Consider the following 13364-nt stretch of genomic DNA (forward strand, 5'->3'; position numbering starts at 1 on the left):
CATCAAGTCTGGTTGTAAATGTTAATATCTGGAATGGAAGCAAGTGTCACAAACTCTCTGTTGTAAATTATTTATAAAGCACTCTGTTATGACATATAAACTGAGAGGCTGGTGGTGAAGTGGTTCTCATGGCATCATGCTTTCCTTCTCTCTGCAGCAGACTTCCTCTTATCTTCACGAATCGCCTTTGTGACTTCATATTTCTTGCCATTCCCTATTTACTCTCTTTTCTCTACAATTATCCATTGGACTCTTCCACTGTCTTTCCTACAAATTCAATCACACACACACACACACACACCCTTGTGAGTTATTCCCCACTGATGCACACTCTATTACCCAAGATGCACTGCCCACTGTGCGCCTACCTTTTCATTGGCCAATAAAACAAGCTGAGGTTTATGGCCCTACCGATTCAAAGTACATCAACTATCGGAAGAGAGAGAAAGAAAGGGGGGGTGGGTTGAATTAGAGGGGGAAGGGGTAAGAACGAGTGAGTACACCTGAGGTTTATGGCCCAGACCCCTCCTTTAGAGGGAGAGGGAACGGTGAGGAGAAATTGAAGAAAGAGGGGGAGAAATCAAGACTAATACTCAAAAGAGAGACAGCAAAGGCAATGAGCGAGCATAAAGCTCATAAAAATACTGAAAGCTATTCATGACTAATAAGGTAACAGCCATCGATGTGCAAACCAAAACTGCAGCGTAGATGAAATAGATTATATTTTATTGTTCTAGCCTCTAAATCCCAGTCTGTATAAATAGCTATTGATTCAACATGTTTTATTCAGCCAGCCAGGCCAAATTGGAGGCCTGGAAGACATCATCTTCTTGTGGAAGGCGAGTCTCCTGGACTGTCGAGGGCTTTCTGTTGCGTTTTAGACCGCTGTCTTTTATTGGCTAAAGGTTTTGTCCCGAGTGCCTCAATCTGAGAGGCTTTTAGTTGTCTGCCTGGGTTGTAGCAGGGGAGTTAAATGCCAGGAAACTGAAGTAGAAATTATATATTTTTTTCATCTTTACTGTGTCCAGGCGAAGAAACAAAAGGAGAAAATAAAAATAGAGGCTCATGTTTGTGGTTGGTTGGAATTCTGGAGCTCATAGGACGTTCTCTGAATTAGGTTAATGTCGGTCGGATGAGACGGGTACCATTCAAACACGGAACAATGTGAGTCTCACCTGACATTCACAACAAGACATTCCTTTCATTCAATTCATACGCATTCTGATCTTCTGACCCCTGTCAAAGCCGTCCATGTCCTTTGAAAAACCTGTCTTGGCGGCAGCAGGGAGAGACTCAAAAAATTATTCAAAAAATGCTCCTTTTTGTACTGATTTCTTTTGTCTGCCGTCTTGCTATCTCCTTTAACTGGAAACTAGAATCTAATGGCTTTGAGAAAAGATTGGATTTTTGAATAAATGGCTGCTGTTCAGAATTAACCTCCACTCGGCAAATAAGACAGTGATTTATTAGAAGTGAGAGCGTGATCAAGGCTAGCAATGGCAAAAGTCTTGGTGCAGGAATCAGTCCTTGAGTTAACAGAAGGTAAGATCATTTCAGAGTTGGTTCTACTACATAACATACCTCAGTAAATAACAATGACTTTTGAAGCTGAGCTGAGTTTCTTAAAAAAGCCAATGAGACGTGAACTTGTCAGGGACATTATACACCATCACCCCGACCTGTGGGAGAGAGAACGCGAGCTGTTGTGTGTTTTAATGCTGCCTCCATGCTGTAGTTCGTTCATAGCATAACGTTAGCTTGTTACTTCTAGCGATGCATTTAGGCTTCAAAAATCATACATGTGGTTGTTCATTTGTGAAGATTATCTTGCTGTAAAAAAAACAAAAACAAAAGCTTTGACGCGCAGATTTTTTTCTGCAATAATCCAAAACCCATCGAAACAAACCCGTTGGCTGTTGGTCAGGTGAACCCACAGAGATGCTTAGAACTTAACTTAATCCTTTTGCCACCTTGTCAGACTGAACCATTACTCAATATGCTTTTCCATCCTTCTCTCTCTCTCTTCTCTCTGGTATGAATTCAAAGAGCACAGGAAAACACCTAGTTACCTCGCCATCCTTTGGTGGACCAAACTGAATGCTGTAATTTCAGTTTACTACGCTGTTACGCCTTGTTTGCTAACTCCTTGTCTCACGCACAAATAAAATCGCGGTGACATGCTCACATATCACCTCTGCAGCCTGCATTTGAGCCTGCAAATACAGCATCGAGGGCTGCTGCGTGTCCACGAGTGTGAGACGCTCCGTCTCCCACCAGCTCCATCCAGGAAGGCGCACACACACACACACACACACTCCCTGCCTCTGAGCAACCTGTTTTCCGTAAACATCCATCTACAGTCCTTGCTATGCCCCCGTTAGTCACTGCCTTGGTTCTGGTTGTCTGTCCCCCTTTCTCTCTGGTTCTCTATCCTTCGGTTTCGTTTTTTCGTCTCCCATTTTTTTCATCCACTTGAACTTTCTCTCTATTTCTCTCACTTTCTTTCCCTACTTCTCCTTTCTATTACAGTTTAGATTCAATTTTGCGATCCAATGTCATGTTGTTGTGTTGGTTTTTTTCCCCCGCAGTGGTACTTATGAAGTACTCTCAGTGTGAGATGAAAAACTCTCCCATTTCAATTCCAGTTTTCAACCCTCTGTTCTTTATTGGCTTACAAATAGAGAACAAGTTCAGTTAATTTATGCGTTAAATAAAACATATTTCCCTTTCAAAGCACCTCCATGGGAAAAGGTACAAATATTAAATTGCTCTAGTTTGAGAAATCATGTGATGCAGTAAGAGCGGGATCTATTGATACTTTGATCAAACAATTTTGAATGCACTTAATTTGATTTGATTGATTTGATTTGCAGATCCGTCGATCGTCGATAAGTCTATCTGGAGCCACGTCTCCCGCTGCCGTGCGCTTCTATCCCTGCCTCGCGGGGCGAGGTCATGAGTGTGAGAACGTCCTCACAACCAGAGAAGGGAATCACAGCTATGATACTACCACTGCACTTTGTACCTCATAACCCTAGTACTCCATAATCCCAAAACAATTAATGATGTCACACTATATGTGCAGCTGGTGAAAACCCCATCGCTCTCAGCATTGATAACTTAGTTTAGCAATGATCACCTGCTGGATATTGTCAACAAAAAAGGACTTATTTTTATCACAAGGGAGTCGTTTAACAAGTTAGTATCGTGACATGTCGCACCTGTGCAAACCCCTGGAGTACCAACCTCAAGCTAAACGCTGGACATTTCTTTCCTTCTCATTAGAAAATGAGAAGAAAATTTAAGATGGCGATGACGTTGCTGTCACTCAAGTCTGGTTCAGTTTGGATTCATACAAACTCTTGGTTTGTGTCGGGAAAGATTGAGCTTTTGTTTCAAAATTGTCGTTGCAATTGCAGCTGGCTCAGGATTGCGGTACGTGGACGATATAGGAATTATAGTGTGTTACTTTTTGTAGGTTAGCGTGCGAAGCCTTAGCGAGAAGTTCTGGTGATGGGTTTGTAATGATTATTATCTCATTTTTGCCGTATGATGCAACATTCCCGAAGGGTGGAAGTTTTTGCGCATTCTTCATGGGAATTACTGCAGTCAGCTAAAACAAAAACATCTGCCCTCACATGCTTTGTCCAAAAGAAAAAAACCAAAAACTTGGAACATTCTAGACCAGCGAGAAAACGATGTGTCGTCAGTAGAGCGTGTTCTTGTTCGTTCCATCTTCGTTTCTCTTTTTCACTCTCTTCAACCTCTCGTCACTTTCCCTCCACACTACTTGTACCCATTTTTTCTCACTTTGGGGCTGAAAGACAAACTGAAATACCCTGAGCCCAGACAAACACACACACACACACACACACACACACGTTCTGAAGTGTTGAAGTGTGTTGGGAGATGAATTGCTATTAATGTGTTTTTCCCAGCAGTCAATACTCTTTTGTGCAGACTGTCATTCACAATGACAGCTGTCCTCCAGTGCTCCAGTGTGTTTGTGTGTGATTTTGTGTGTGGTCATTGACAGTTTTGCGGTGTGGAAACTTGCCAGTGGCAACATTACGACACACATTGACAGTTCTTTTAACAGAAGTACCATTGAAGTACTTCTGCCAGTTCTGTAGCCCTGAGTCAATTCACTCAATATGCTCTGGTCTCAAAGTGGAGGTCCTGTGGAGAAACACAGGCTCGTAGTAAAAAGCCGACTTCGCTTCAGCTGCAGCATCGAATTGTATGACATTTAACGGACAATTTAGTAACAGATGGCTGATTTGTTGGATTGCTCTGAGGTGACGGCGGAGTTCGTTGGTGGGGGTCCAAATATGAAAAGATTTGTTTTGGACCACATGTGTCAGAGTCAAAATTACTGTTTTGGAGAAAAGATGATGTGGGTAGTGAGCCTGTCATCAGTTAGGAGCGACAACAGTAACTCATTTTTTTTGGTCTTTTGAGACATATTTTGATGCTCATTTTGAGGAAGTTCATAAGAATGCGTTTCCGGCAACAATGGAATTCAAACAAACGTTTTTTGTTTTTTTGTTTTTTTTTTAATTATTGTGCAAAACCGGAGGTGACAACCTAAACTGGATGCGTTCAGACGTAGCTACTCTTTCATTTTGACTTGGTTTCCAAACAGTGGCAACGCGTCCAATACGTGCCAAGCATGACATTTGTACCGCCGTCATATTCGCTCCAAACAGAAACACATCATTCCTTTTTTTTTTTCCAACACAAAGCACTCGACAAACCCAGCAAGCACAAAATGCCTTCTGGTTGTTCTGTAGACACTGTCCTGATCCTCGCCTGACTTTTGCTCTCTAGATTGTCTTCTCCTCCTCATCCTCCCCTTCAATTATTCAAAGTGCAAACCTCGCAGCGGTAATAATGGTGAATTTGGTAGCCGTCTCTGGAGATTCCCTGCTGGTTGCCAGTTTCTTGTGTTTGGCAGCTTGACAACTTGCTGACAGTGATTTGTGCTTCTTTTAAAGTTTCTCGCAAAACGTAGATGCTTTTTGTGTTCGAGTGGGAAAAAACTCTTGAAAATAATGACCTCATAGCTGAATCAGTAGCAATGTCCTTACCATAAAATATAAAATAACCCTGCGTGTCTCCTGTCCCCCCCCCCTCCAGATTACGTACAAGGCCCTGAGCTCTTTAGACCCCAGCGCTGATTTGACCACCCAGAGGGGACGGGTGTTCAAGCTGAGGAACGAGACCCATCATCTGTTCGTGGGTCTCTACCCGGGAACCACCTACTTCTTCACCCTCAAGGCCTCCACCAACAAGGGCTTCGGTCCGCCCGTCACCACCCGCATCACCACAAAGATCGCAGGTAAAATGCTTACTTGTTTAACTAATAAGTGTAAAATGTGCAGGATTGTGACATTTTTACATCACCAGGCACTTTTATTTCCCAATGTGCTCGACACGTTATACGCCGTGATGACGTGCTTCAAACGTGTCCATCTTACCGTCTCCACATGTGGGACAACATGGAAGATTGCTGGAAGGTGCTTTTTCTGCAGGAACATTTTAGTTTGTGTCTTTGTTTGTCTGTCGGCCATTTTCACTTCATTCTGACTTTTTCTCCTCATTTGGAACCCTCCATTTATGTCACTCACACCCTTCGGTCCACAGAAAATGTCAGTGGCACCGCAAAAAAGGAAAGCGAACTGTGAAATGGCCTAGTATGATAATGCATTTCTTTATTCTGGGACAAGAGGTTCCCTTTATTCTTTCCCCGACTGTTTTGTGAAGGGTGCTCTTTGTAGTTTAAATGACAAGGCCTGGTGCAAACTAAGAAGCCTCTCAGTTATTCTTTTTTGTCAGTATATATACCGTATGTCTCCCTTTGCCCTTTATCTCCTCTCTCTCGCGCGCGCTCTCTCGCTCTCTCTCTCTCTCTCGCGCGCGCTCTCTCTCGCTCTCTCTCTCTCTCCTTCCGTCTGCCTGACTCTTCCCCTGTCATTCTCCCTATTGTCTCTGTTGTTATTTCTATTTCCTCCAAATGTTCCTGCAGAGGTGACAAACCTGCTTGCCAGAGCAACCTTTCCCTTATCGGTCTATAATATGTGATTCTCTCAGTTTAATTTACTGAGCAATTACTGTTCAACTTCAGAGTTGGAATGCACCACAAAATGACACACGGTTATTGAATCAGCCAGGAGCTTTCTGTGGTTAGAGTTTTAAAATCATATTTTAGCTGTGGGACCTGGAAATTAAGTGATTATTTGCATCCGAGGTTTTCAGGCTTTTGCATATGTCAATAGGTACTGGCCCGAGGTGTGTAGCTCGGGTCCTCTACCAGAGGCCTCGGAGTTTAAATAAATGGATGAATCTCTCTGTGGCCGCTCCATTATTTATCCTTCCTTCAGTGGTTACACAAACTTCCCTGAACTGAATGCACTAGCGGTGATTGTTGGGTTTTTATCTGAGGGCATTTTCACACCTACCTTCCTCAGTTTGGTTGAATCCAACTCTTGTGTGTTTTCCCTGCTGCGTGGTTCCCTTTGGCAGGGAGGAAGCAGGGAGCAGGATTAATAAAGCTGGACTGAAAACTTGTCGTAAGGGTGGTCACAGAGCTCCTGTCGCTATGATCTTTGCAGTTTTTCATGCAGCAGATGACACAAGCTGCATTCACTTATCCAAAGCGCAGGACCTTCTGATCAATAAGTGGAGTCACGACACATTTCGGTTCACTTCGATTTCTCTCAGTGTGAAAACAAACCAAAGCCAGGGGAGCATGCTCCAGGTTTCCAACCTAATTTGTAGCAGAGCAAACAAACGATAGGTGTGAAAGCACCCTGGATGTGTCATCACCACGTTATCGGCTTGTACTATCTATCAACACGGTGCGTTCAGCCTGACCTTTCCCCTGAGCCTCTCATTCCTGCATCATCCTTTCAGATCTTAAAAGGGTAAAAAACAACAACAACAAAAAACCAAAGCTTTCACACATAACAGAGACATCTTCCTCCAAATGTCACGCCATAGCCAATCTTCATTATCTCATTCAGGGACCCACGGATAACAAGATTTAAATTAAACTCTGCAGAGTGAGAGAGATGCATAGACGGAGCAGGGACTTAATAACCTAAATGCCAAAGCAATGCAGAGAGAAAAAACTGCTGATGTTTTACTCAGATTCACTCATTAATGACCTCCAAGATGTGAAAATGATGGATGGAAATAAAAAGTTGAATGTGAGAGAGCGTGTGTGAAGCCAGCATCCATCTCCCTGTCTCCTCCTAGCAGTCCGCTAGCAGTCTGATACCAAGAAATGATCCGGTGACATGAAGATGACTTCAGAGCACATTTGTGTATCAGGCCTCACACGACCGATCCACCTCTGTTTCCATTTACCGCAGCAGCCTGTTGGATTTAGAAGGAAAATGTGTTCTGTCTTTTGTCGTCAGCCTTGACTTGAACACACGTGTGCAAGTGAACCATGTAGAGGTTCCATGTTGGACCACGGTGAGGAAAATATGTCTCCTGGGTTCATAGAGTCATGAAAAATTTGCTTCACTATATCTGCATATTAGAGTAAACATGGTTCGGTGCGGCTGAGAAAAATCTCTATGGGTCAATATTGATGTTTCTGCTGCATCAAGGCAGCACATGAATGTAGGCTGGTGAAGTCCTCACGCTGGTTTCTGCTTATTTATGTTGGGGAAAGAACATTTGAGAGATTCCTTGTTCATGAAAATGTCCCTCAAAGGTTTGGAGTCCCAACCCCGAGGCAGCTTTCTGGCTTTACTGACCTGTAATGTTCATTTTGAATATCATAATGAAAAATATAATAATGTTTCATGGCTCCATTTGTGCAGAGGAGATGATTTTGCCAACCTGCAGCATTGAAGGACTTAGGAATGGTAGGTACATGCTCGAATCCTTTGAGTTAAAGTCTGCCTTTGTTCGCCAGCACCCATGATGCCCGAGTACGAGTCTGAGGCTCCGCTGAACGAGACGGAGACCACCATCACCATCCTGCTGAAGCCCGCCCAGTCTCGTGGAGCACCTATCAGGTCCTGACCCGCCTACCTCTGTCTTCCATAGCTCACTTTAAGCCGTCATCTTCTCCTTTCCTCTCCATCTCACCATGAGTTCCCATCTTTAGTTTCTCAAGGGTCTCTTTTAAAAGCCATTAAGGACACACGTATAATTTGAAAATGTATGGAAGGGAACCCAGAGAATGGAAGTCTGTTTCAGTTTGGCAGGGAGAGGAACTGTCCTGATTCACAAAGGCCCTGTAGCTTTTAGACGCCGCTACATGGACTCTCCGCCTCCAGCAGACACGCCGAGGCTGCTGAATGTTTGATGGCGGGGCTTTCGGTGAGGGGTCACGGGGACGAGCCGCTGCACACCAAGCGTCCTGCAAAAAACTTGTCGATAGGAAAGGATGAACGACTTTCTTTTAATCATAATCCACAAACGGTCAAATACAGTTGGCGCGTATGTGTGACGACCTGGCAACACGCCACTCGACCCAGCAGCTCCTCCCTGTAGAACCTCCATTACCAGGCAACAAGATGCGTGATTCCATTTGAATATTAAATCACAAGTTGCAATATTCAAACCAATAAGCACGATGTTTGCTATTCACCAGAGTGTGGAAGTCATTTTGATCCCCAAAGAACTGAAAGGTTGCAATAAGTTTTTTTTGCTTTGTTTTGTTTTTATTTTTACCTCTTATAAGGGACTGCAAAGGAACGAGTCCCTGTCAAACTGACAATGGGCCATTCCTAAATTGTACTTACGAAATTACTCACTAAAACATTAAGTTCTACATTTGATCATTTTAACGTGAAATTGAACATTTTTTTCCAAAACTGTTTAATGAAATGATAAATACAATTACAAGGAATACAAAAGGCATGAAGTGATATTAGTAATTGCAATACTGGCACATTTTTTATGGACATCTTTCAGAGAACTCAAGGTCAACATACAATAAAGGAATAAATTGTAAGATATTAAGTGAAAACAAAAAAAAATTATGAATTAAGTAAATTTGTAGTTGATAAATAAAGTAGATAATAAAAAAGACTGCCAAGCAAACACAATTTGGACATAAGTATCATTGAGGACGTTGTACATGTGATAAAGCTGATCAACATGGAATTTTATGATGAAAAGAAATTACTAAAAACTAAGAAGCAACTTTTTTTTTTTTCCAATTACATTTTCCCAACTGGTGGAGAACATTATTCTCTGGTTGCCTGGAGGGACTTTCCCCTTCAACAAGGCCGCGTGGACAACATCTATCAGCTCCATTTGGACTTTGGAAAATGAATTTGTGAAATACGAGCGTGGATCAGTTGTTCATTGCTGTTTTTTTAATGGATATTCCCCCCCCCCCTCCCCCATATCTCACGGTTCATCACACACACGCAGCAAATATGCCTGGTGTTGAACCAGGCTGCTCTCCAAATCACCGCCACGGTTGTGTGTTTGTCAATGTGAGATAATCCCTCAAAGTGTTTGCTTAATATGTGTGTTTTGTGCAAGTGTTACATGTTTTAAGTGCCAGCAGATGCACTGAGCAGGGTAGTGGAGAGGGCATCTGCTGATTAATGCACACAGTCGTGTTTGTGCAGGAACGTTCCACCTTATCATATGGAGAACCCTGTTCTTGAATTCAGGAGCTTGGATGAGGCAGGCACTTAGAAGAGCAGCTGCTGGAGTTGACACATGCACACACACAGAAAACAGCTGTATACATGAATGTCAACATACACACACACGCACACACACACACTTGCTCAGAAGCCTAGCAGAGACTTAGCATACACACTCAGAGCTGCAGCAGTTCATCCATGATGCTCATCCAGCCAGGGACAATAACTTAATTGTTTCAAGCAAAAATGTTCAAATATTGCATCCAGACTGTTAAATATCCTGATTCATTGTTTATTTTGTGTCACTTATGATAGACAATGAAAAGTCTTGGGGTTTTGGTAGGTCAGTCTATGATGTCACAAGTGTTAACACGCACCCATGAGTTCGAGGTACTAACACATGATGGATTCATCACAAACTCCCAAACATCGATGACAATAATAACAGTGATAAACCTCATTTATGGGGCATCTTTCATAACACAGAATGAAGCTCAGAGTGCTTCACAGGACAACCAAATCAATTCAAAGAAGGTACAGAGTTGATGAAGGTGAAACGCCTGTTTGAAATGTAAAAAAACAGAATACTCATCACAATACGGGGTAGCATTGGTGAAAAATAAGACTGTAGAAATAAGTTTTGAGTTCAGGTGTGATGTGATTCTAACTGGTTCTTGTTCTTGTTCTACGTTCTTGTTCTACGTTAACCCCTCCCCCCAGGGTGGGTTCTCACCCCTGTCAGGAAGTCCTAACCAGTGCTGTAATCCCCCCCCCCCCCCCCCAAAAAAAAACATCAAAATGTTTGCAGCTCTCAAAGAGGCAGCCAAGTTCCTGAAATACCCCAAGTCTTCACAACCGGGCCGGCCAAATACTAAAGAAGTACAAGTACAAGTAGAGCTCACACACACACACGAGTGTGGAGCAATAGTGGGATGCAATCACACACACACACACACACACACACACACACACCCACACACACCATTAGTGTGAAATGGATATTTCACCAGAAAGCAGAACCAGCAAAGACATAGAGAAAGAGAGAGAGAGAAAGAGAGAGAGAGTCATCTTTGGTCATCAGCAATTATCTCCTATGAAAGCTGCCAAACGGGAGCCGGGGATAATTGGCTGCAGCCCCTTCACAGAAACATACATTTCCCTAATTGCGTATAATTGTGAAGTGAGTTCTTGGCGTGGAGGACGGAGGTAATTGCAGAGGGCCGCTGCGTTTGTCCTGACCACTAAAGGAGCCCTCAGCCATTCATGAAGCCTCTCAGTGAGGAATGAAAACACACACAGAGACGCACGCACACACACACTCACACACACAGACACGTTGAAGTATAAAAACACGCCTCTATGCACTTGTTAGAATGCAAACATGCACAAGCACACCTGCTAAAGTACATTTTAGTCATATTGTTTTTTTCGCGTGCGCGCACACACACACACGGTAGGTACAAACACAGCTAGACTGATGGTTGTATATGAGAACACGCTTTATTGCATTCACTGTATCTGTCTTTCTTTTTAATTTGAATTTTTTTCTTATTTTCTTGCTCAGTAAGCAGAAATAAACCACCAGCTTCCTGAATATATCAGAAATGAACACATTTCCTGAAAAAATGATTATTTTCACATTAATTAACTTTTTATGGCTGAATTTATGTAGGTGCCTCTGGAAACGAGACCTTTTACAGTCAGGAGGTCATGAGTGCTCTGAGTGGAGTTTCCAAACCAGTAACGTGCTCTTGAGCTGAGTTGAAGCACAATTCCAGTGCAAAACGAACCTAAGGTGTGTTCGAGTGTTCTTAGGACTTCAGGCAATTGCAAGGATTCGTTTTTAACAGCAAACAGAACCTTGTTTTGGCGCGTACCGCTAATTAGCTCCCAACACAGGTGGTGGGGGCAGCGGGTAAACAGAAAAATCATAACAATATCATACTCAAAATAGCAAAACGCCTCGGCGGTAACATAAGTAGAGCCTCGACATGTCAACCGAAGCACTGACAACTTCTAAAGACAACAGAAAGTTTTTTCAAAGACAAGTTCACAAGGACAGTACACGGCTTCTGCTGGCGGCGGCCATCTTGGGAAATGAGACATCGCCAGTCAAACGTTGAGCGCTGTGCAACTGAAGAGTCAGGTGGAATCCCGCGTGGCTCATTGTTTAGCAATTTCACGTTTGTGACAATTGCTAAATAAATGTGGGACTGCTGAACAACGAACCAGGCGAGGTTCCACCTGATTGTCAGTTCAGGCTGCATAGCGTTCGACATTTGACTGGCAATACCTAGTTTCCCAAGATGGCCGCCGCCTGCAGAAGCCGTGTACTTATTTCGTGTACATTAAAAAGTTTCCTTCGCCAGCTAAATCAATTGTTAATATGAGTGTGTTTGTGTTTCCAGCTCCTACCAGCTCGTCGTCAAGGAGGAGCGCAAGTCCAAGACCCGCCGGGCCGCCTCCGAGGCTCCCGAGTGTTTCTCCGCTCCTGTCAGCTTCCGTAACGCCTCCATCTTGGACTCGCCGTACTACATAGCAGCAGAGCTTCCTCCGTCCAGCCTGACGGTTGTGCAGCCCTTCACGGTCGGAGACAACAAGAGCTACGGCGGATTCTGGAATCCTCCGCTGTCACCGGCAAAGAGCTACAGCATCTACTACCAGGCCATGAGCCGGGCCAACGGGGTGAGTCTCTGCCCGCAATCCCCAGCTACGCTTTGTAGTTTGATGCCTACTTTTCACTCTTTGTTCACTTCATGAGTTTTAGTGCTCAATAATCTCACACCTTGTATGAGGGGAAGTTCTTTGACTTCTGGAGTCACAAAGGAGTGAAGCATGAGGAGAAGTACGTCTTTGGGTGTTTTCAGTTAAATTAGATGAAGATGAAATAATCTTAACTGCATATAATTGAACACATCCAGCAATAATATCATAAGATAATTGGATTCTGATTAGAAAAGGAGAATTTCAAGGGGGTGGAATGTTGAAAATTGTTTTTCAAAGCTGATACAGATGGTCACATTGACATGTAGTTATCTTTTCATGTTTAAAATATGAAGCACATAGAAGCCTTATGATTTTCCTCCTTAAAAAAGGTGTGATGGTCCCCACAGGTGGATCCTGGAATAGACTGCTGAGGCAGATATTCCGGGAGGTTTTCCTAATTGATGGACAAAAATATTTCCTACGTCTGATTTGAAAGATGAACACGTTAGTTATGTTTAGCTGGGCGGAAAAAACCTCAAGCTGTTAAAACTTGATCATGAAGGAAAGGGAAAGTAAACACAAAGGGTTTATTGTCTCTGAGAGGTTGTGGGAGCCAAAAACCAGACATTTTTCATAACATTGAGTCATCAGAAAACTTGAGATTCATGCCACTGTTTCGGTCGTTTCTGTCAATAATCTCCGTTGCAGCAACACATGTAGCTGCGTGTGGCTACAGTCACGCCAGCGCACACGCAACATGCTTGTCGTGTAGCGTGGCCTCTTGTGTCGTCTCGCTTAAACTTGAAATGAGCCTTTAATGGTGAGCGTCCACAGCAGGATTCTGAGCAGCGGTGATGGAGGTGATGTTGTAGCAGGGCCGAAGCAGCCTGAGTTAGAGCAGAGGAACCTTCCCTCTGGTCATCTTCTCTCCCACAAACGTCCCTCTGTTTGCTTCTTTTTGTCTGGCAGTCACATTGTTTGCAAATACACCTCCGGCGTGCCGCCCCCCCCAAATCTCTCCCTCTCATAACT

General features: G+C 43.4%; 1 protein-coding gene across 4 annotated transcripts in view; it reads left to right on the top strand.

The window, feature by feature from the left end:
• The window catches only part of ptprt (protein tyrosine phosphatase receptor type T), a 361408-nt gene that overhangs the window by 223012 nt on the left and 125032 nt on the right, over window positions 1-13364 (top strand). For all 4 annotated transcript variants that reach the window (XM_086200288.1, XM_086200289.1, XM_086200290.1 and 1 more), the window contains 3 exons: window positions 5140-5341; window positions 7931-8033; window positions 12035-12311. In XM_086200288.1, the coding sequence (XP_086056414.1) occupies window positions 5140-5341; window positions 7931-8033; window positions 12035-12311 (582 nt within the window). The remainder of the gene's footprint in view (window positions 1-5139; window positions 5342-7930; window positions 8034-12034; window positions 12312-13364) is intronic.

This window comes from Aulostomus chinensis, chromosome 3 (genome assembly GCF_037954235.1).
Source record: "Aulostomus chinensis isolate RoL2024-O1b breed Wild chromosome 3, RoL_Achi_v1.0, whole genome shotgun sequence".
In the NCBI taxonomy this organism is placed as follows: Eukaryota; Metazoa; Chordata; class Actinopteri; order Syngnathiformes; family Aulostomidae; genus Aulostomus; species Aulostomus chinensis.